This window comes from Macrotis lagotis, chromosome 1 (genome assembly GCF_037893015.1).
Source record: "Macrotis lagotis isolate mMagLag1 chromosome 1, bilby.v1.9.chrom.fasta, whole genome shotgun sequence".
Taxonomy (NCBI): domain Eukaryota; kingdom Metazoa; phylum Chordata; class Mammalia; order Peramelemorphia; family Peramelidae; genus Macrotis; species Macrotis lagotis.
The window spans coordinates 42,564,106-42,585,768 of record NC_133658.1 but is presented as its reverse complement, the minus strand read 5'-3'; the positions used below and the strand labels follow the sequence as shown (position 1 = coordinate 42,585,768).

Here is a 21,663-nt window from a genome sequence, read left to right as displayed (position 1 = left end):
ATTTCTATTGGCCTTACTACCAAACCTCTCTGTGCCATCATCAAGATGGACCTGACAACTGCCTCAACAAGTTGTTCATCTGCCATCTTCTCAATATCCACAGCATTTAAAACCCAGAAGGAAAGTTCTCCTCACCAAACTCCTTGATAATGTCAGAAAGAGATATGATTTTATTGATGGAAATATCACTAAAGAAGGTGTGAAACCATCTTATGTGTCCCTGTACCTTAAGGAGCACTGATCTTTCTCATCTGACTTGCAAGTCAAACCTTTTATATGTGTGTATGTGTTTGTGTATGTATATGTTGTCTGAAACCTCTTGTATGTGTTGGCTCCCCATTAGAAATGGGAACTTGAAGGAGCTGTCATGTTTTCTTGTATCTACCTCCAGCAACTTCATAGAGCTTTGCACAGAGTAGGCACTTAAAATTCTTTTTCATTCATTGCTGCTCAGTTTATATGATGCATAGGTTCTTAGTTGATTAGTTATGGTTCTGATGTTAACAACAGTATTATTAGGAAGACAAATTCATTGAGGGAATCAGAAAGTAGAAGATAATCATAGGATTATAAAATTTAGAGCTGGAGGGGAACTTTAGGACTGATTTCAACCCTCCTGTTGTACAAAGGAAGAAGTGAGTCATAGAGATTTAAATAAAATGAAATATCTGAGATGGGATTTGAATTCGGCAAGTCCTCTTTATGCTGAGCTCAGTGCTCTCGCCATTCACTACATTGCTAGGGAGCTTTAAAGAAGCCCTGGTCAGGTTTCCTTTAAATCTTCTAAATCACAGACTGAGGAGATAACAAAATAAAATAAGCAGTTCACCAAAGGCAATTAACAGGTGGCATATGCTGAATGAAGATGGAGTCGCTGGTGAAAGGTGAAGAAGCACCAAGCTGGTTTCCTTTTAAAGTCTAGAGTTCCAAGGACAAAGAACCCAATCACTTGCCTCTCATTTGGACATTCCTGTTCAAACTAATCTCATTCAATTATTGGAGCTGCCAGGAGGAGTCTAGAGAGGTTGCTTACTTATCACCATCCCCAAATTCATTCAAAGGCTCCTGTCTTTGGTGTAGACAATAATGGGTTTATCCTACCTAGAAAGGCTATGTTTTCATGATATCAGCTTGTAAGAGAGAGGGAAGCCTTTCTTTAGTAGGGAGGAAGTTCACAGTTGGAAGAAGTGGATGAGATCTATAATAGAGACAGATCACACCACTGGATGAAGTCCTACAGGTACTTCAGTTCAACCCATTTTGGATATCTCTTGCTTTCATGCAATGAAGGAAGCAATACCTACTGTCAGATCCCTGGGCCTGATTTTATTTTCTCCCTGATCCATGTTATTTCCAAACTTTCTTCCAGAGACTTTAATTGTGAAGAACTGAATCCCTCTCTCCTATTTCCTTCACCCTATCCTTTTAAATTTTCCCCTTGTCTGTCTCCTGCACCAGCAATTAAAGTTATCTGATTTTGGACTACTTCCCTTCCTTTCTGCCCCTCAACCACAACTTGATCATTAGTTTTGCTATTTTTAACCCTTTTATTTCTCTCTTCATGATCCATTCTCCAAAGTTGAAATGTTTGTGACTATTCCTTCCTCAACACTGCCCTCTTGCTTAATCCTCCCTGTCTCTTCCTTTTATTTCCTGTTTCCCAGTTGAGTTTAATGTAATTTTACATCGAATTCTTTGAGAATGAAAGTATGCAGGTACTCAACCCTCTTTAGGCTACTTCAGACAACACTTCCCCCACATTAGTATACTTTTTGTTTTGTGCACCTGATTATGAAAAATATTCCTTTCTGTCCTTCCTTTCTCCCTTCCCTTCTTTCTTCTATCGAAATAGTTCCATCCTCACATCATTTACTAATCTTATTTAGCTCTCTGATTCTTAAAAGATATTTCTGACCTGAAGATCATATAGTTAGTAAGTACTTAAGTAGTATTTGAAGTCAAGTCTTTCTAATATCAAGTCTAACTTCTATGCAACATAATTATTCTTTTTTCCTGTTTTTTCCCCTTTTGGAAAATTCTTAACCTATAATATTTCTTCATAGTATTTGGTGTCTCCTTTTTGTTTACTTATCTTCTAGATTTGGTTCTTGATTGGACCATTGTCAGGCTACACCCTCTCCTACTCCCTTGGACTTGGTTTGTCCTGAATTCATTTTCTTGGGTGCTCCTATTCCTAATTTTCATTTCTCAGTGTATCTTGCTCAGAGTATGGAGGAAGGAATGGTAGGAAGAGGTAGTGACTCAATGTCTTGGGATCTTGATGAAGGCATTGGGTAAGATCTAACTCCTTTGAGCCCTCCTTAATCAGGTGCTAAAAGCTTTTCTGTCCTTCCTTTCTACTTCCTTAATCAAGATGCTGGGGGGGTCTTACATTCTTCCTTGGTTGGAGAGTAGTCTCTTCTGTCATTATGGAGTTTTCCTAGTCAGGGTGATAACTTATCTTTTGTTCCCTACTGGGACTTCCCCAATTAAGTGTGTTGCCTTCTGAGGACCCTTCTGAGGTTTCCCCTATTAGGGTAGAGAGTGGGATCTGGTTAGGACTCTGCTTCAAGCTTCCCCATACATGTTATTGCCATATTTATCCATGTTTAGTGTTTACCATGTTGTTTATTTGCACTTGTATCAGCTTCTCTAATAGGACTCATCTTTCAGTGTCCACAGTTTCTAGGCATGTTTTTATGTAGTCCTGGAATGGAAAAAGGGGGCTCCTGATTTTTTTTTATTTGAGGGTCATTATTCAATCAAGAGAATTATTGTTTCTATATCATTGCTATATTACAAGTGGGAAAATTGAGTTCTTATGTGACCCATTCAGCTACCATCTTAGCTAGAGTCTATCAAGAGGATCATGTCTCCTCTCAGGGCTGTCTTTCCTAAGCTATATTTCCTACTTTCCTCACCTTATCCTCAACTGGCAAGAACTCAGTGTCCTTTAACAGGACTGTGCACTCATTACAGCCTCTGAAGCCAAGATGCAACAAAAGATCAATTCTCTGCTGCTTGTGCTAATTTTGGCTTAACAATGAACATTAAGAAAACACAGGGGCTCCATCAGCCGACATCACACCATCCTTAAGTGGAACCATTAGTTACAGTAAATGGAGAAGTTTTAAATACTGTGGATAAGTTTACTTACTTTGGCAGTATACTTTTTAGGAAGGTGTGCATTGATAATGAGGTTAACTCATGCATTACCGTAGCTAGGCTCAGAGTTTAGGAGGCTCCAAAGGAAAGTTGGAAGAGAAGAGGTATTAGACTAACTACCAAGCTGGAGGTCTACAGAGCTGTTGTGCTAATCTCCTTGTTTGCCTGTGAAACCTGGACAGTCTACCAATGCCATGTCAGAAAACTGAACTGCTTCTAGATGAATTGTCCAAGAAAGATTCTGAAGATCACCTGGCAAGATGAGGTACCAGACACCAAGATATTGCCTTGAACTAAACTGTCACTTATTAAAACATTACTACAGAGAGCAAAACCCCAATAGCTGGCTACATTGTTTGAATGCCAAACATATACTTGTCTATAAGACTATTTTCAAGGAGAACTCCCACAGGGCAAGCACTTACATGGTGGTCAGAAGGAGCAATACAAAAGGGGTGGCTAGGTGATGCTGTGGATAGAGCACCGGCCCTGGAGTCAGGAGTACCTGAGTTCAAATGTGACCTCATACACTTAATAATTACCTAGCTGTGTGGCCTTGGGCAAGCCACTTTAACCCCATTGCCTTGCAAAAACCTAAAAAACAAAGCAAAACAACAAAAAGAAGCAATACAAGGATATTCTCAAGGCCTCTCAAGAACTTTGATGTGAGACACTGACACAGGACTACCTAGTATGGTGTGCCTTCACTGAAGAAGACACTGTTCTGTGAGCAAAACAGAACTGAAGTAGCCCCAAAGAAATATGAGATAGGCAAAAGGAAAGAATTCACTCCCCAAATGTTCACATAGTCTGCCCTGTTTTAGAACATTCTGAGCTCATAGTGATTTGCTCATTCACTAGGACACACCATAACTTGATATAATGTTGGCCCTCTTTGAGTGTGATGGATAACAACCAACCAGTCATCCCATCTGATTGAGATCAGTTTTCAGTGGCCTTAAATTATGACCCCTAGAAATGAACACAATATTCCAGATGTGGTCTGGCTAGAGCGAAGTCCAGAGGGGTGTTATGATCCCTTTATCCTGTCTGCTCTACCTCTCAATATAGGTCAGATTGCTCATGGCAAAGTCTCTTGTTGTTCCTTGGTTCTAGTTCTTGTTTTGGGAAAGGATCTCCTTGGATCTAAACTGTGATATGGTTCAGGAATTTCTCTACTGGGTCCAGGCACTCAACCAGCAGACTAGTCAACTTCCTGTGCCCACCATGACCACTCTGTTTCTGTTGGTTTGCCTTCTTGCAGTTCAGGAACTCTTCACTGTTCTGTGGCTGTCTCTATCATCTGTCATTTCTGGGTTCCAGGGAACTGAGGCTGAATCTCTCTATAGGTGATCTCCTTTCCTTTCTTGTCTCTTGAAAGCTATTCAACTTTTGGTCAATTTTTGTTAACATCTGGTTATGGTTCACTAGGTTTTGAAACTTTCATAGGGATCACAGAATTGAATAATTTCCACTCAGATTTCATAAGTCTCCTTGATATTTATATATTCATATTTACAAGTTAGCTCCTCCATTATGATATTTTGCAAAGGGCCAAGAAAAGAAAGTAAAGTAAGTGTAATTAGTACTAACTGGATTTTAGAAGGAATTGTGACATGGTAGGAGAAAAGATGTTACAAAGATGATGTATACATATATTAAACATATGCACATATAATTTAATTTATTTTATTTTTAAAAATCCCTCCCTATAGCTTTTCCACCTTCCTGCTCTCATCCCACCCAGTTAACTCTAACCATCTGGAGCAATTTCTAGAAGGGCACCTTCTTCTCCTGAAGGCACTTTGGGAAATGGATTAATATTCTAAATCTTCCCCAGTGTAATTTTTTTTCTTCTTTAAAGGTAGATAATGATAACAAATTTAGGTATCTTTGAGGTTGCTCTTACTAAAACAAGTCAGTAACCTTATATATTAGCCTTACATCATTATTGGGGTTGAGTTTATACTAATAAAATAAGCCTGAAATCCTTAAGTAATTAATTTTTTCTCTCATTTATATGAGCAAAATGAATTATTCATTAGTAAAAATACAAATTGTCTGACACCATAACATTGTTTTTAATTGATTCTAGCTCCATACTGGAAGTAGAATAGGATAAAACTGAAATTGATTATTAGACTATCACAGATAATAAATCTATTATATCCAAAGCTATCTTAAAAAAGCATTTATCACATTTTATCCTCACAATAACTCTAGGAAGTAGATACTAATATTATCCTTATTTTACAGATAAGGAAACTGATGCAGATGAAGGGAAGTGATTTGTCCAGGGTCAAATAACTAATAAGTGTCAGAAACAGGATTGGAACTTAGGTCTTCCTAACTTCAACTCTAGAACTTTATCCACTGAGCCACCAAGCAGTCTAAATTATAATTATATATAATCCTGTGTATATCCTGTGTCCATTTTCCAGTATCTTTTCACGATTTTTTTAGTTATATTTATGTCATTTTTTAGCATCTCAACAATTCTATAGTCCATAGTCAATCACATAGTGAGCAAATTCAAAAGATGGAGTTAACCAGATGAAACCAGCCTCACTGGCTTCAGTCAGTTAACTGCTATCTTTTTGTACATCCATCATTTTTCACAATCCTCTACTGAAGAAAAAAGCAAATGTTAGACATTATCAGATAAATCAGGAGCATAAATGGGTGAATGGAGAGCCACATCTTAGAGAGGACATGACACATTAGCTCCATGAAAGTCTTGGAATAGTCAAGCCAGTCCCTTTGTGATGAAGCTAACAAGGACATTGACAGAGTTTGAAGGGGAGATGACTGCCCCAGAACTTAGCCATAAGTCACTAAGTATGGAAAAAGGGAGTGAGTACTTAGAAAGGTACATGTATGCTTCATTGGAATCATTGCTCAAAAAAGCAAAAAAATAAACTGTTTTGAGAACCACTGCAGATCTTATGGTCTGCATACATAAATGTGACCTGGGTGGCCACTGAATAGAACATTATATGTTGAACATCTCTTGATACTTGGTTATGGCCCAAGGAACCACTGATTTTCAAGATATTAGGACTTGAGTATTTGTAAGAATAAAAAAACACAGCAAAAGAGAAACTAAATATTCTAAGCATACATGTATGTGTATGAATGTACATACATATGCAAATATATATATTTCTTCCCACTAGGTGCTGAGAAATTCATTCAACTTTCCATAGGAAATCCATTAAAAATAGACATAAATCTTACAGACTGAATAAGACTGGACAAAAGGAAATTGACCTGTCCTTGCCATGGCGGCCCCTTGCTCACCGAGAGTTTTCTGGTTGTGTTTCTTTCCAGGGAAGGAAAACATTTGGCATTAGCTGAGAGATGCTTTTCAGGCATTCTCTTGGCATCCTAACATTTAGGTCCATCTCCTTGAAGCCCAGGACCTCACTGAATTTTGGTAGGCATTCTTAAATCTACGTCAATTCGGGGAAGAGCAGAGAGCCAACAGCCAACATTTATTTGAGTGGCCCCAAGGTCCTGATCAAAGAAAACTCTCTGCTCCAATTCATGTAATACTGTTTCAGTATCAGCAGTTAATAAAAGCACCAAATTAGGATGCCCTGAACCCAAGACCCCCAGCTGGGTCTTCTTGTAATAGGAAAATAAACAAATTATCCAGTCCAGTGAGTCATTGGGGATATAGTTGGACAGTAATCCCTTCTCCTCCCACTAAACAGTATTTATATAGCACTTTTCTTTGAGAAGCTTAAAGTGTCTTCCAGACTAATTAGTTCCCCACAAAATTCCTATGAGAATAGACTTTCAGCTCCCCATTTCCTAATACTCAGGCTACTAACAGTATTTCCTCCACGCTCCATAATTCCTGTCTTGTCAAGGCTGAATGACAGGACCTGGTGTTCCAGACTTGCTGATGGATTGGGCTACATCCAAGAAAGGTTGATATTAACACAAAATGAAAAAGGAGGTAGAATGACTCTTCCTAGCAAAAATTCAGACAGAAAAAAAAGGAACTGAACATTCCTGGCAACTGTATTGATTACACTAATTATAAGAAATAATTATTCTCCTCATTCCTAAGAAAGAGCAAATTGATTCAATTTAATTCAACAAATATTGTTCATCATTGTAATACTAGTTAACTTTTCTGCTTTGAGGTTTGAAAGAGTTTTACAAATATTATCTCATTTGATCATCTCAATAATCCAGGGAGGTAGGTGCTATTTTTATATCTATTTTACAGATGGGAAATTAGGCTGACAAAGATTAAGCGACTTGCCCAAGGTTACACAGCTAATGTCTAAAGTAGGATTTGAATTCAATTCTTCCTGACTTGAAGTCTAGTACTCACTGCACTGCCCACCTAGCAGCCTCCAAACTTAATATTGAATAAGCACAATGCTCAGAAAGGAAAAGAAAACATTCTCCAACAAAGTTTCCAATTAATGCTTTCTCTAGGAATAGGTTTGAATTGGATATTTTGGTAATATATGGTTCTCTAGTTCAAGATAATGTTAAGGAGGTCAATTTCTTGCCTCTTAAATATTTAGAAGATTTCTGGGTAACATTATCTCTATAACACAGGCTTAATTATCCAGGAAAATCAACCAAAAAAAGTCCAATTATTCTGAACCCCTGGATGGCTGATGTATAGACCCCATTCTCCAATCCCAACTCAGGGGTGCAGACCCCATTCTCCAACCTTCCTCAGGCTTGCTTGAGGGTTTATCTCCCTAAATCATCCTCCTCCTCCCTCCAATTTCCCATTTCAGATTTATCTGCTCTCTGGAATGAGTACTGCATAATAATTGTAAGGCAATGGGGTTAAGTGGCTTGCCCAAGGCCACACAGCTAGGTAATTATTAAGTGTATGAGGTCACTTTTGAACTCAGGTCCTCCTGACTCCAGGACTGGTGCTCGATATCCACTGTGCCCTCTAGCCTCCCCAACACATATCCCTTTATCTTTTTTTTTTAGGTTTTTTGCAAGACAAATGGAGTTAAGTGGCTTGCCCAAGGCCACACAGCTAGGTAATTATTAAGTGTCTGAGACCGGATTTGAACCCAGGACTCCTGACTCCAGGGCCGGTGCTTATCCACTGCGCCACCTAGCTGCCCCATATCCTTTTATCTTAAACAATTTTCTTGGGGCAGCTAGATGGCGCAGTGGATAGAGCACTGGTGGAGTCAGGAAGACCTCAGTTCAAATCTGACCTCCGACATTTAAATAATTATCTAGCTATCTGCTAAATCACTTAACTCCATTGTGTTGTAAAAAACAAATGAATTTTCTTGCTCATTCCTTTCATCTGTTGGCCTTTACAGAGATCAGGTTCCCTTCTAATGACATTATTTCCCTCTCTATCCTTTCTAGTCCCTGATTTTCTTTTTATAAAAACCCTTGTGTTCAAGTTGTAGGAGTAAAAATCAGAATATTCCTTCCTTCATCGTTGTCATTTCCAGACATTCTTTCTACCATCTTCATTATTCAATCTCATCTCCTTTAGGGTTACCCAATCCAAATCTTAGTGGATTCTATCTTTGACTCTCAGATCATTCTCCTTCCTTTCACAGTGAATTCAGTGTCTCAATGCTATTATACCCCATAACTTCAGGTGTTCCCCAATATTCTATCCCAGATCCTCCTTTTTTCTCCTCTCACTTGATGATCCAATCAGTTTCCATGGAGTTTCTATAATCAGTTTTCTGTAGATGACTACCAAATCAATATATTAGGGCCTCTTCTCTCTCCTAAATTCCAGTCCTGCAAGAAACACCTAATTTATGGAGGTGGGACTTTGCAGGGAAGCCTTTTTTGCTTCCTTACTACCTGAGGTCCCAGGGGAAGTTGTGTCAGAATCTTTACTGGGTAACAAGTTGTTTGGGATATTGATTCTGCAAAACAAAATGATGAGTGTTTTATATGAACTTTATATATTTATAAACAATATATTTTTTTAAAAATACTACTGTAATTGCATTAATGGTTCATGGGGGTTTATTGACTTTTGAATTATGCCTTATTTAGGATTGGTGTACAAGAGACATTTTAAATAAGGTTGCATCACAAACTCAATGTGTCAGCCAATCAATATGCATTTATTAAGTACTTACTACTTGCCAAGTACTATATTTTAAGAATTGGAGCTTCTAAGAAAAGCAAGAAAAATTTCCTTCCTGTAAGAAATTCAGATTCTAATGGAAGTCACAACAAAAATAACTAGTCATATACAAGATTCATAAGGAGCAGAAGGAAGGAAATAGATAGTTAAACTATACTAACGGGGGTCTCAATTTACCCCTCACAGAACTAGATAAATATAACCAGGAAATAGATAAGAAAGAAGTTAGGAGAAAAATAGAGTTTTTAAAAAGCCAGTATTTTGGACCTCTAGAGAATACTGAATGGGAACTGAAAGGAGTAAATCACATACATGTACATGACATCTTCACCAAAAGAGATCATGCATTAGAGAATAAAAAATTCACAAATAAATGTAAAAAAGCAGAAAAGTAAGTGTACCTTTTTCAGACCATTATATAATTAAAATTGCATTCAATAAAGGATATTGAAAGCATAGATTAAAATTTAATTGAAAACTAAGTAATTTAATCCTAAAGAATGAATGAATCAAAGATCAAATCATAGAAACAATGAATAATTTCTCTAAAGATAATAACAGTAAAACAATATACTAAAATTGTGTGATGTGGCCAAAGCAGTATTTAGGACAAATTTTTATCTCTAAATATTTGCATCCATAAAAGAGAGAAAGAATAGAACAATGAATTGGGAATATAACTAAAAACTAAAAACTTGACAGAGATCAAATTTAAATCTCAGTTGTATACCAAAATAGAAATTCGGAAAATCAAAAAAGAGATTAATAAAATTGAAAGTAAAAAAAACTCATTGAATTAATTAAAACTAAGAGATGGTTTTATGAAACAGATAATATAAGATAAACCATTTGATTTGAAGTGTAGAGAGAAGGCACTAAAGATAGGAGAGCAGAGTAAGGCTCCTGCAGGGTTGAGATTTGATCTGAGCCTTGGGAGAACAAAGAAATGAGAAGGGAGAGCAACCCAGGCATTTGGAAATCTAAAAATAGAATTTACTATCCCCATCCACTCCCAATGCACACTATTTTGGCCTCCCTGCTTCCAAGCTGTTCCCACTCTAATAATTTATCCTCCATTCAGCTGCCAACAGATTTTCCTAGAAGCGTAGATCTAATTATATTATTCCTAACCATGTCAGTAAACTCCAGTGGCTCTCTACTTACTTCTAGGATATTCAGAGCCCTTTTCATTCAGGCACTGTCTGACTTCCCAGTCTTGTTACATATTATTCCCCTTCATTCGTGCTAGGGTCCAGTTAAACTGTTCTGCATACACCTCCTTTCCCATCATTTTTCTTTTGCATTGGCTGCCCCTCACTTCTGCTTCTTGGATTCCCTAATTTCCTGCAGGACTGGAGTCAAGTACAACCTTCTATATGACCCTCTAGTTGATACTCTCTTTTAGCTTTTATTAGCCTCCTTTACAAAAAATGACTTTGCATCCATTCTCTGTCTTATCTTACATTTGCCATATATGTATATTGTCTCTTCAGGTGAAATATAAGTTCCTTGAAGGCAGGGATTTTTCATTTTTACTTTATATCTCCATACCTTAGCATAGTGCTTAACATAAAGTGAATTCTTAATAAATGCTTGCTGATTTGGGTAGTTGATTGAAAACTTTAATTGATCAGATCTGTTATTGAAAAAAAAACTGTCCCAGAAAACTAGATGAAATTGAATGATTTAACATTCACTGAAGTTGAAAGAAAAAAACAAAGAAGGAAAAGAACCCCCCCAAGATATTACAGTTCAAGAAACTGCATTTCACAATAACTGTTCAGAACTACTAGAACCAATAGGACCAAAGTAAAAATTGAAAAAAAACCCCTTAAAAACCCCAGATGAAGATGCTTATGAATGTAATAGCCCTTATCTAAAGTTTCCAAGTCAAAGAAATAAATATTGCAAGCAATAGAAAAGATCTAGTATCAAGAAAATATAGTCAGGACTACTGTAGTACTGTAATAACTGCTGAAAAGAAAGTAGGGTTTAGAATGTATCATTGGGTTGTTTATGTAAACAATAGAAGGGGCCCCACTAGTCTACTTACAATAATTCAACAGATACCTATATTACCTATATTACAAGAAAAGAGAGTTTAAACAAGCAGATCACAGAAAAAAAATTGATCAAGCCATAAATGAGCCATTAAAGAAATAATACCAAGTTCACAAATGCTAGTGAATTAAACCAAAAATAAAGAGGAATTTGGTATGCTCATCAAATGTAAAAATCACACCAAGCTGGGATGGGTAGCTAACACATTTGGCAATAGAAATAGGGCCCAACACTAAACACTAGAGCTGAATACGATAAGATGAAATTTAATAGAGAGAAATATAGAGTACAAGACTTGGGTACAAAAAACAATTGACTTCAAAAGTTCAAGATGGAGAAACATAGTTAGATAGAATTGTTCTGACAAAGGCCTAGTGGTTTTTTGAATGGCAAGCTTTATATGAGTCAATATTATAATACAGCAGCAAAAAAGATCAGTGATGAAGAATGCTACTCTTTTTTTGACAGAAAGGTAACTGAACAATAATGAAAAAGGAATGGAGGGAGGAGGCAGCTATGTGGTGCAGTGGATAGAGCCATGGCCTTAGAGTCAGGAGTACCTGAGTTCAAATCCAGCCTCAGACACTTAATAATTACCTAGTTCTGTGACCTTGGGCAAGCCACTTAACCTCATTGCCCTTAAAAAAAATAATAAGGGGACAGCTAGGTGGCACAGTGGATAGAGCACCAGCCCTGGAGTCAGGAATACCTGAGTTCAAATCTGCCCTCAGACACTTAATCATTGCCAACTGTGTGACCTTGGGCAAGTCACTTAACCCCATTTCCCTGCAAAGAAAAAACAACAAAAAACAAAATAATAATAATACAAAAAGGTATTGGTTCCCTCTCCTTCAAGCAAAGGGTGCAGATGACTATTTGTTTCTTATTTATTTTTTTATTTTATTTAAGGTAATGGGGTTAAGTGATTTCCCCAAGGACGCACAGCTAGGTAATTATTAAATGTCTGAGGCCAAATTTGAACTCAGGTCCTCCTGACTCCAGGGCTGGTGCTCTATCCACTGTACAATCTAGCTGTTCCCAAATGACTATTTGTTAAGTATGCTATGATGTGGCTTCTTTTCATGTATGAATCAAACTAGATGACTATTGAGGTCTTCCAACTTTCACTTCTATGATTCTTGATTTTGAAAATTGACTCTAATATTACATAAATTGCTTATAAAAACAGAGAGGAAAAAAAGCTATCCTAACAACCTTCTTCTATGGGATAAATATAGTCCCAATACCCAATAGCCAGATAGTTAAAGCAGAGTTTAAAAAAAAACCTATAGACCACTAGAATCTTCTTATGAATATTGATGTAACAATATCGATGAAAATATTAGCAAAGTTACCATAGCAACATATTCAAAAGGTTAGTCACTCTGAGTAGATTGAATTTGTAACAGGAATAAGAAGCTGGTTCAACATTAGGAAACATATTTACATAATTGTCTGTAATAATAACAAACTATAAAAATCTCATGATTAAATCAAGAGTTAAGGAAAAAATTTTTGACAAAATACAATACTTATTCCTGTTTTTAAAAAAAAAGATGAAAAAGCTTAGGTATAAATGAATCTTCTCATAATATGTTAAACAGTATTAATAACTAACAAATCCAAAGCTAGCATTATCTGAAATGAGATTATTTAGAGGCCTTTTCAATAAGAAATGTCCATTGTCACCATTACTATTTGATATGTATCTAGAAATGCTAGAGAGAACAATAGTATTTTTAGAAATTATCTAAAAATTAAGGTTAAGAAAACATACTATTTGCTTATAATAAAATGATTTAAAGAGTCCTAGAGATCAACTAAAGTCAATTGAAATAATATCAATAAAGTAACAGGATATAAAAGAATACCCTCAGATCATTAGTCTTTCTGGATCTAAGCTAATAAAAACCCAGAAAGAAGAAACCAAAAAAAGAAAAGGGAAACATTACTCAAAGTATTTACAAAGCATATAAAATATCTTGAGGTCAATTTACTAAGACATACTCAAAACAGAATGAAATGACTAGATGCAGGTTTTTCCCTTTCCCAACCTCAGGTCCCCATACAAGCCACTATAGTTTAGAATGGTGCCATATTTACAGTAATTTGAAGGTTGTAGTGTGCTCTGGGATCCAAGTTAAAAAGACAGTGATCCTGCCTGTGTCAGTTAGATTTGAATCTCAGTGTATATACGAAATTGGAGACCATAAATCAAGTAAAGAGATCTAAAGTGTAGGGGTTAGAGAGAGATTTTTCATGACTGGAAATTTAAGGAATCAAGCACTGAAATAATATTTTATTTGAGGGAGAAAGACAATAATTTTCTGAACTAAATACTCCTTCCACATGCAAGATGGAAAGGGGTCAAGGTGGAGGGGCAAGGGAGCAAGAGTGGTGTGAGAGTAAATATAGAAGGGATGACAAGATGTTCATTCTCTTTTCCTCTCAAGGCGAGTAGCTCCTAGGGGAGTCCCCATCCATAAAAAGGAGAGGACCCACTAGGTGAAGCATGTTCAGTAGATTTGCTGACCAAGTGGACATTGGCTAGCTCTGCATGCCCTGCTTATCTATACCATGCCATGTTGATACAGGCTACCTGTCTCTTAGCAGAAGGGTGATGATAAAAGACTATAGCATGAGACATTGGATTTTTCAGACATGGCCAATGTGCCTATCTGTTGGGATGGGAAGAGGTGTGTAGTGATTGAGATGCAAGGGGAAAAAAAGACAAAGAAAAAGAGCATCAAAGAATATTTTAAAATACATAGAAAATAACAAAAAAATTTAAGAAGAAGAATAAATAATAAAACAGGCATTTAATATAAAATACACTTTTAAAAAACCATCTATATAAGCAGAACTTCTTGAGTTTACATCTAATCCCTTTGTTGCTTATATATTGAAATTTTGTTTAAAAATTAAAAACATTTTAAAAATTAAGAAATTTATTTAGGAAAAAAAGAACTAGTTGACCTCTGAGCTGTTCTTTAGATAAGAAATTATTTTAGAGGTACTCTACCTTAACGTAAGTCCCCACTTGACTCAAGGCCCAGTAGTCTTCCCTGTATACCATTGGGCATTCAATAGGCATTAAAGTAACAGAAGGATTAGATTAAAGAACAGAATTTGGAAAGAGGCCATATTCAACAGTCGAAACATTGTGTGAATTTAATTACCTTTTGGCCAACATTTTTCCAAGATATGTTGGGTAGCAATAGGATTTCCAAAGGGGTATTTTCACAGCTCCATTACATACTCACCAATTGTGCAGTAAAAGATGCAGGAATGAAAGATTGATTGGAGAGATGGAGTGTCATGGTTGTATCTTTTAAGACGAAGATGTTGCCAAAATCAATTTTGTCAGGATATACATTGACCACCGGGCCTTCTCCAATGCTCCTTAAGCAGACAGTCTGCATCCCATGCGAGGGAAAGAACAGAGAAAAGACAAGCAATGAATGACCCATCATTTTAATCAAGAGAATAAATTCTCTTTCCTGATTCAGAATTCTGAATTCTAGAGAGTCACAAGGGTCTTCATCCCTTCTTGCTGATATGGTGCTCTAATCCCTGAAAGAACAAGGAATATTGACATCCTGAATCAGATTCTCCTCCTGCATCCTGGGGACTAGAATGTTCTTTCTCATCATATTCCCTGTTTCTTAGGGACCACCTCTTCCATAGAAGACTTCATAAGTCTTCTTTGATCCTACCTGTACCTAATGCTTCCCCTCATCCTTCGATCATTCAGTAAATGTGTCCTACCTGCTGTTTGTGCCAACCAGAGTGTAAGCTTCTTGAGGATAGGTGTTTTTTGGTCTTTGCATCCCCGGCACCCAATCCACTGCTTGTAACACAAGAAGAGCTCAACAATTTCCTGTCTATTTGGATTTCCTGAGACCTCTCAAGTCTATGACTTGACCAGACTTTTGCTTCCTCCTTTCCAATGAATCAAATGTTCTTTCTACAATAACATACAGGCAGCCAATATTCTTGAACAGTATTGAGAGCAACATCTACTCCTCCTTTACTTTCTAATTTTGAAAATGAATGGGAAATTTCAAAAGGATAAATATGAAATGAAAAACATCAGGCACACATGTGCTAGCTCCAAAAGAATCAGATGTAGAGAAAACTCTCCCTGAAATAGTTGAGTCCATCTCAAAGACTAGTTCTCAGAAACCGTTGACTTATAAAATGACTAAGGTTAGCCAGACAAATCTCTCCAGAAAATAGCAGCACCAGAAAGAGAAGAATCTTTCTGAAGTGTCAGGTAGCAACCTTTTGTTTTCATTTTTGAGTGCTTAGATATAATTGGGCTTATGTCAGGATTTTCAATAGATTGTTTAGTCATGTAAGACTGATGGATTCACTGAATCAGTTAACATCTTGAGACTTTTAGGCAAATGAACACAAGAGGTAATGGTAAAATGTTACAGACAGGAATGTATAAGAACATTTGGAGATGGTATCAATTTATTTAAATAGATATGAATAGTTTTGATGGTTGGGGGGAAAATTGTCTCTTTTCTGGTTTCCATTTGGGCTGCTGAAGAATTGATTCATAATTGAGATAGCTCCTATAGTATCTAATATTCAACAAGTGAAATTACAATGTGATTTTCCTGACTCTCTGCAAACATGATCAATTGTCAAAAATGTGAACTGATAGTGCTCGATAAGTGAAGGTTAAGCCAAGGGGCTATGGAGAACAATTATCATGCCCCTCACTTGGGCCTCAGGTTTAAAAAGATCATAAATCATGGAGCTGAAAGGGACCTTGGCAGTCATTGGCTCCAACCTCCTTGCGTTTTACATCTGAGGAAACCAAGAGACTGAGTACCAGTGTCACACATGGAGCAAGTGGTTAGCATAAGGGAACATATGGAGTCCAGAGAATCTAGAGAGTTGTTTAGTGAGAGAGATTCTAGTGATTACACATGGGAAAGAGTATAAATCTCTTTTCTGTCTACCTACAGACCCAAGCAGATGAATGTGAAATATTTGTTCCTGGCAGAGGCCTCAGAATTACATTTTTCTAATTCTGCTATTCAAACAGAAAATCCTAGAACTGCAAGAAGCTGGAAGATAAGACCATGCATGATGGGTGTGACCAATAACATGGAAAGCTCTATATCCTTCTGCCTGGGAAGAACAATGACTGAGCACTCTCACCAGTGGCGGGTCCTTGCTCCCAAAGATGGCAATATTAACCATGCACTCGTATTCTCCTAGGATCTGAGTCTCCAGGACCACCAACAACTCCACTGTGCTCTGAGGGTTGATAATCCCACAAGGGTTTGGGCTAGAATAAAGTACAGGAGGTGACTCCTCATATTCCTAGAGAGAGAAGAGGGACAAAAACCAAATGATAATTAAGTATATAAGCTTAGTAACCAATGGAACATAAATATCATTATTTAAAATTTTTGAAACAAAAATACAACATCCAAAAGCTATAAAAGTTTAAAATGGTACTAAGGTATTTGGGATTCACCATATACTCCTGAGACCTTGGTTCATAGGACATGGGAGCTTGTCAATCATTTTTTTATGCTGATCCTACTATATCATGGGAACTAATTCTCTTAGTTTTGTGTCAACTGTGAATTTGACAAAAAAGATATTTTAGGCCTTTCTTCAGTCACAGGGAAAAAATGTTATACAATATTGAGTCAAGCTCAGATACCTTGGGCCCTCACTGGAGAGGATCTACTGGGTTGACATGGAACCATCAACACTACTTTTTGAATTTGTTTTTCCAACCAGTTCCAAATGGATCCAATTGTATCATCATATAATTCACATCTCATCATCTTTTCTGCAAAATATCATAAAATGGCACCAATTGTTTTGTTCAAGTCTAGGTAACATGTACCCTTGATGTACTAGTTTGATAATACTGTCAAAAGGAGGGAAAGGATGATGAAGTCATGTTGCCTCTTGTTAAATACCCTTGCTTTTTCTAGATGCTTGCTAATCATTTCTTCAATTATATGCTTTAGAATTTTCCCAGAAATGGAATTTAAGTTCACTGTTCTATAAATTGTCATTTATAGTTGTTCTATGGTTTTTCTTTAACTAGGTATTATATTTGCCCTTCTGTGACCACTTCTCTTGATTTCTAAGATCTTTCAAATAGATGTGTGACTTAATCATCTCATTTGCTAATGACATTTAAGCTGTCATTCATCTCTGCTTCAGGTGATTTGGAATCTTAATAACTTTCTTGTTTTGAATGTCTTTTCAAGAAAAAAGGAAATAAACTAAGAAATGCATGGTCTCTCTCTCTCTCTCTCTCTCTCTCTCTCTCTCTCTCTCTCTCTCTCTCTCTCTCTAGCTGATAGATAGCAGTTCTAGATTAGTCAACTTCCTAGTCAGGAAAATGTGAGTGCAGATTCGGCCTGAAACACTTACTGTGTGACCTTGGACAAGTCACTTAGCTGTGCCTGTCTTAGTTTCCTCAACTGGAAATGAGGAAAATAAGAGCATCCACTTCCCAAGGCTATTGGCATATTTGTAAAGTGCTTGGAACAGTAGTTAACATTTCAAAATGCATATTCCTTTCCCCCCTTCCTCTTCCTCCTATGACTACAATACAGCTTCTCTTGTAAATGCCATTCATCATTTCTAGCTTAGTATAGTTTTGTTTCTCCCATTAGTGCTACACTAATGAAATCTCTTCCATATGCTTATACCACCATAGACTTGGTGCTGAAAGGGCCCTTAGAGGTGATCTGATTTAAGCCCTTGAGAAGTTCCAAGCCCTGCCCAAATACACATTAGGAGGGAGCATCAGGCAGAGTGAGGATCGGGAAATACAGGCTTTACTAGCCCCACCATCAAATACTCTTTCCATGGCACCATGAGGGACTTTTTTAAAAACCTGAAGACAGTTCTCATGCCCTTTGCACAGCTTTTCTTTCCCAGAGGCAATATCATATCCTTGTCAAGAGGGTACTGAAAGTAGGGTTGGGGCTGGAGGTGGACTTGGAGATCAGTATGGTGGCTACTAATCAGGGTAGTTTCGCTTCTCTGGACTCAGTTTCTTCATCTATGAAATGAGGAAGTGGGACTGGAGGATCTGAGGTCCTTAACAGCTCTAGATGTCTAAGTTCATCAATTGTTTCCATTAGGTCATAATTTCTAGGCTCTGTATCAACCTTCTGAACATATTCCAATTCTCTAATACCCTCCTTAACTAAAGATAATGATCCAGATGTGCTCTGGCCACTATAGCGTACACTGACCCCATTACATACTATGATTTGGACACTGTACATCTGGAAAGGCAAGATGAGTGTTTTTTAGCAGTTGTGCCCCGTGGCATACAGTATGATCATTATAAATTTAGACCCTTCGGTCTTTTCCTCATAAACTGAAAATTTAAATCAGGTATCCTTTAAAATTCGCTAAAACAATTGATTTTTAAAAAATTAAAGAGAAGGGGGGAAGTTAAGTGGTACAGTAGTAGATAGAGCACAGGCTCTGGAGTCAGGAAGATCTGAGTTCAAATCCGACCTCAGACACTTGATACTAGCTGTGTGACCTTGGTCCAGTCACTTAACCCCTTAGCCCCACAAAACCCACAAAAACAAAATTAAGAGAGAATTTTTCATTGGAAATCTGTGAGATTTCATTTTCCTTCCTTTGTCCTATTATGGCCTATCCAGAAATGTTTTCTAACTAGATTCAGAACAGGAAAAAAAGATAGACATAACTTATAAGGCCATGCCAACTCTTTTTCCCCTCTCATTTTCTGTCTTGAGCTGTCTACATCTTTCTGGTCTTGCCATTAACTCTGTAAATATTAAATAATTATACTTTAAGCAATTCGAGCCATAGTTGTGTTCAATCAAACTCTTCTTCCTCCTTTCTTTCTAAGACCCACAAAGTTATATGCAATTATTTGCAGGTGCATCTTCTATAGCTGTTTTTCTCACTTTAATTGATCCTACAACTTCTTCATCAAGGGTAATTTTCCTGGGATGTTAACAATTGATTGTACCTGCAGATGTTTAGTCATCCAGCTGGAGGACCAGGTGAAGCATAGAAACCTTCCCTAGATGCTCCTGAAACTGAAAGCAAGGAAGATAGAACACCACATGCCAGAGGATGAGGTTATTTAGAAGAATTATCTTTTCCATTGAGGGAATCCTGAAAAACTAGAGGGGGAAAAGAGATGGCTAGAGAGACATGGAGGGAGATGAGAGACAAGAGAGAAAAAAGAGGGGGAGACAGACAGAATGACTTACTTGCAAAAGAACTCCATAGCATCCTGGGAGGTCGTCATCATTGACAAGTTGTAATGTTTGCTGGTAAGGGTATTTCAGGAAACAGCACCCATAATTCAGCTTTGGATTAACCACACGGAGCTTAGGCACAACACACCTATTCCAGAAAGAATATTAAATAAATCAAAAGAACGAAGAGCTAGTTTATTCCCAGATTGTTTAGAGGAAACAAATATAATGCATTTGTCACTGTCACATGGTACTTTTTTCACTGATAACTACATTAATCATTTTCTGGGGGTTTTTCCTCCCTTCCTACCCCCTCCCTTTTTAATCAAGATCCTTTGGAAAAGGATTTAGGGAAAAAATTGTAACAGTCTTTCTATAAAACTGAACTCTCTCAATGTCAGTAAAGGTTCCAATTTCCTGCTTTCCCCCCCTTTTCAGCCTTCTTAAGCCTGGGCCTCTTTAGGATAAACATGCTTAGGGTAACTAACTGTTCCCCCCCACCAATGAGACACTTACATTAGGTCCCAAATAGAATCCCAAGCTCTGCACTGCTCAAAAAGGCATCCCTTAGCTACACCTCAGCTGTTAGCAAGTCCTAGTGCTAAAAACCCCTAATTTCAATGCTTCTGCAGATCAGCTGTGCTAGAAAAGGAGATTCCATCAGTTGGTATTCCCAAAACTCATATTTATGGTTTTTAAAATTCCCTTTTCCAGGGGGGGGGGTTAAAGCTATCTATTTTGCTAGAGGTCTTTCAGGATATGACTCTGGTCTTTTATTTCCCAGATGAATCTTTTAAATCAGCTTTTTTCAAAGTTTCAATCAAAGATCATTTTTTTTTTTAAAATTTAAACTATTTTATGGCATATTTGTCTTCCCTATGGTTCACTGCATAGTGTACCTCCATAAATTAGTAGGTTGCAATTGGATGTAGGTTGCTTGCCATCTATTTAGGAGAGATGGCAGGGAGGGTGACATTTCAAGTTGTTCAGTTCTTGTCTTCAAACTCAGAGGACTAAAACTATATTACTATATCAGAGATAAATTTTAGTGGGTCTGACTTTGGCTGATCAGACCAATATAAACTCCGAATGCTCTACCACAAATCAGGCACAAATAGTCCATGTGAATACCTGGGGTGGACTCTCTAAACTTGCACATCTCACTTTTTCTTTGAGCTATTTCAATTCTGCCACAGCACCCTCTCTGAGGAGGGCACGCCAAGCTGGGCAGTCCTGTGCCAGTGACTTCCATGCTGCATAATCAATTCCAAAGCTCTAAAGAGAGACCTTCAGAGTGTCCTTGTATCTTTTTTTTTCCTGATCCCCCACGAGAGATTGCTCTATATGAGTTTTTCATAAAATAGTCTTTTTGGCAAGCAAACATTTGGCATTTGAATAATGTGGTTAATCCATCATAGTTGCAGTTGAGCTCAAGAAAGGACTTCAGTGTCTGGTATCTTATCCTGCCAGGTGATCTTCAGACTTCCCAAGATTATTTGGTAGATTGTCCAGGTTTCACAAACATACAGCACTGAGGTTAGCACAACAGCTTTGTAAACCTTCTGTTTGGTTGTCAATCTAATACCACTTTTCTCCTACATTTTTTCTTCAGAATTTCCTATATGCTGAGTTAATTCTGGCAATGCATGTGTCAACCTCATCATCAATGTGTACCTCCTTGGACAGGACACTGCCAAGGTAAGTGAACTTATCCACAGTATTCAAAACCTCTCCATTTTTTGTAAATAATGCTTCCACATTGGATGGTGCAGTGTTGGCTGGTGGAGCCCCTGTGATTTCTTGTTAGGTCCAACTCTCCCAAGAAAATTGACACCAAGAGAGGAAAGGATTTCACCAAGATTACTCATTTATCCATGTCAGTAGCAGAGCTGAGACTCAACCTATGTCTCCTGACTCCCAGTCCAAAGCCTTTTCCCTCAGACCATGATGCCTCTCAATTTTACAATGCAAAATTTAGCATAGGCATTTAGTCAGGGGTCCTAATGAATTGAGTTCCTCAGCACCCAACAGACTACAGTTAAACTACCTTTAATCTAAAAAGTTCAGGACTGA

The 21,663-nt window shown here is 37.4% G+C and overlaps 1 protein-coding gene across 13 annotated transcripts in view; it reads right to left on the bottom strand.

Annotated features, from left to right (window-relative positions):
• HYDIN (HYDIN axonemal central pair apparatus protein) overlaps window positions 1–21,663 on the bottom strand; it is a 509,309-nt gene that overhangs the window by 209,523 nt on the left and 278,123 nt on the right. For all 13 annotated transcript variants that reach the window (XM_074199124.1, XM_074199133.1, XM_074199118.1 and 10 more), the window contains 3 exons: window positions 19,603–19,738; window positions 16,523–16,687; window positions 14,608–14,760 (listed from right to left, as the gene is read on the bottom strand). In XM_074199124.1, the coding sequence (XP_074055225.1) occupies window positions 14,608–14,760; window positions 16,523–16,687; window positions 19,603–19,738 (454 nt within the window). The remainder of the gene's footprint in view (window positions 1–14,607; window positions 14,761–16,522; window positions 16,688–19,602; window positions 19,739–21,663) is intronic.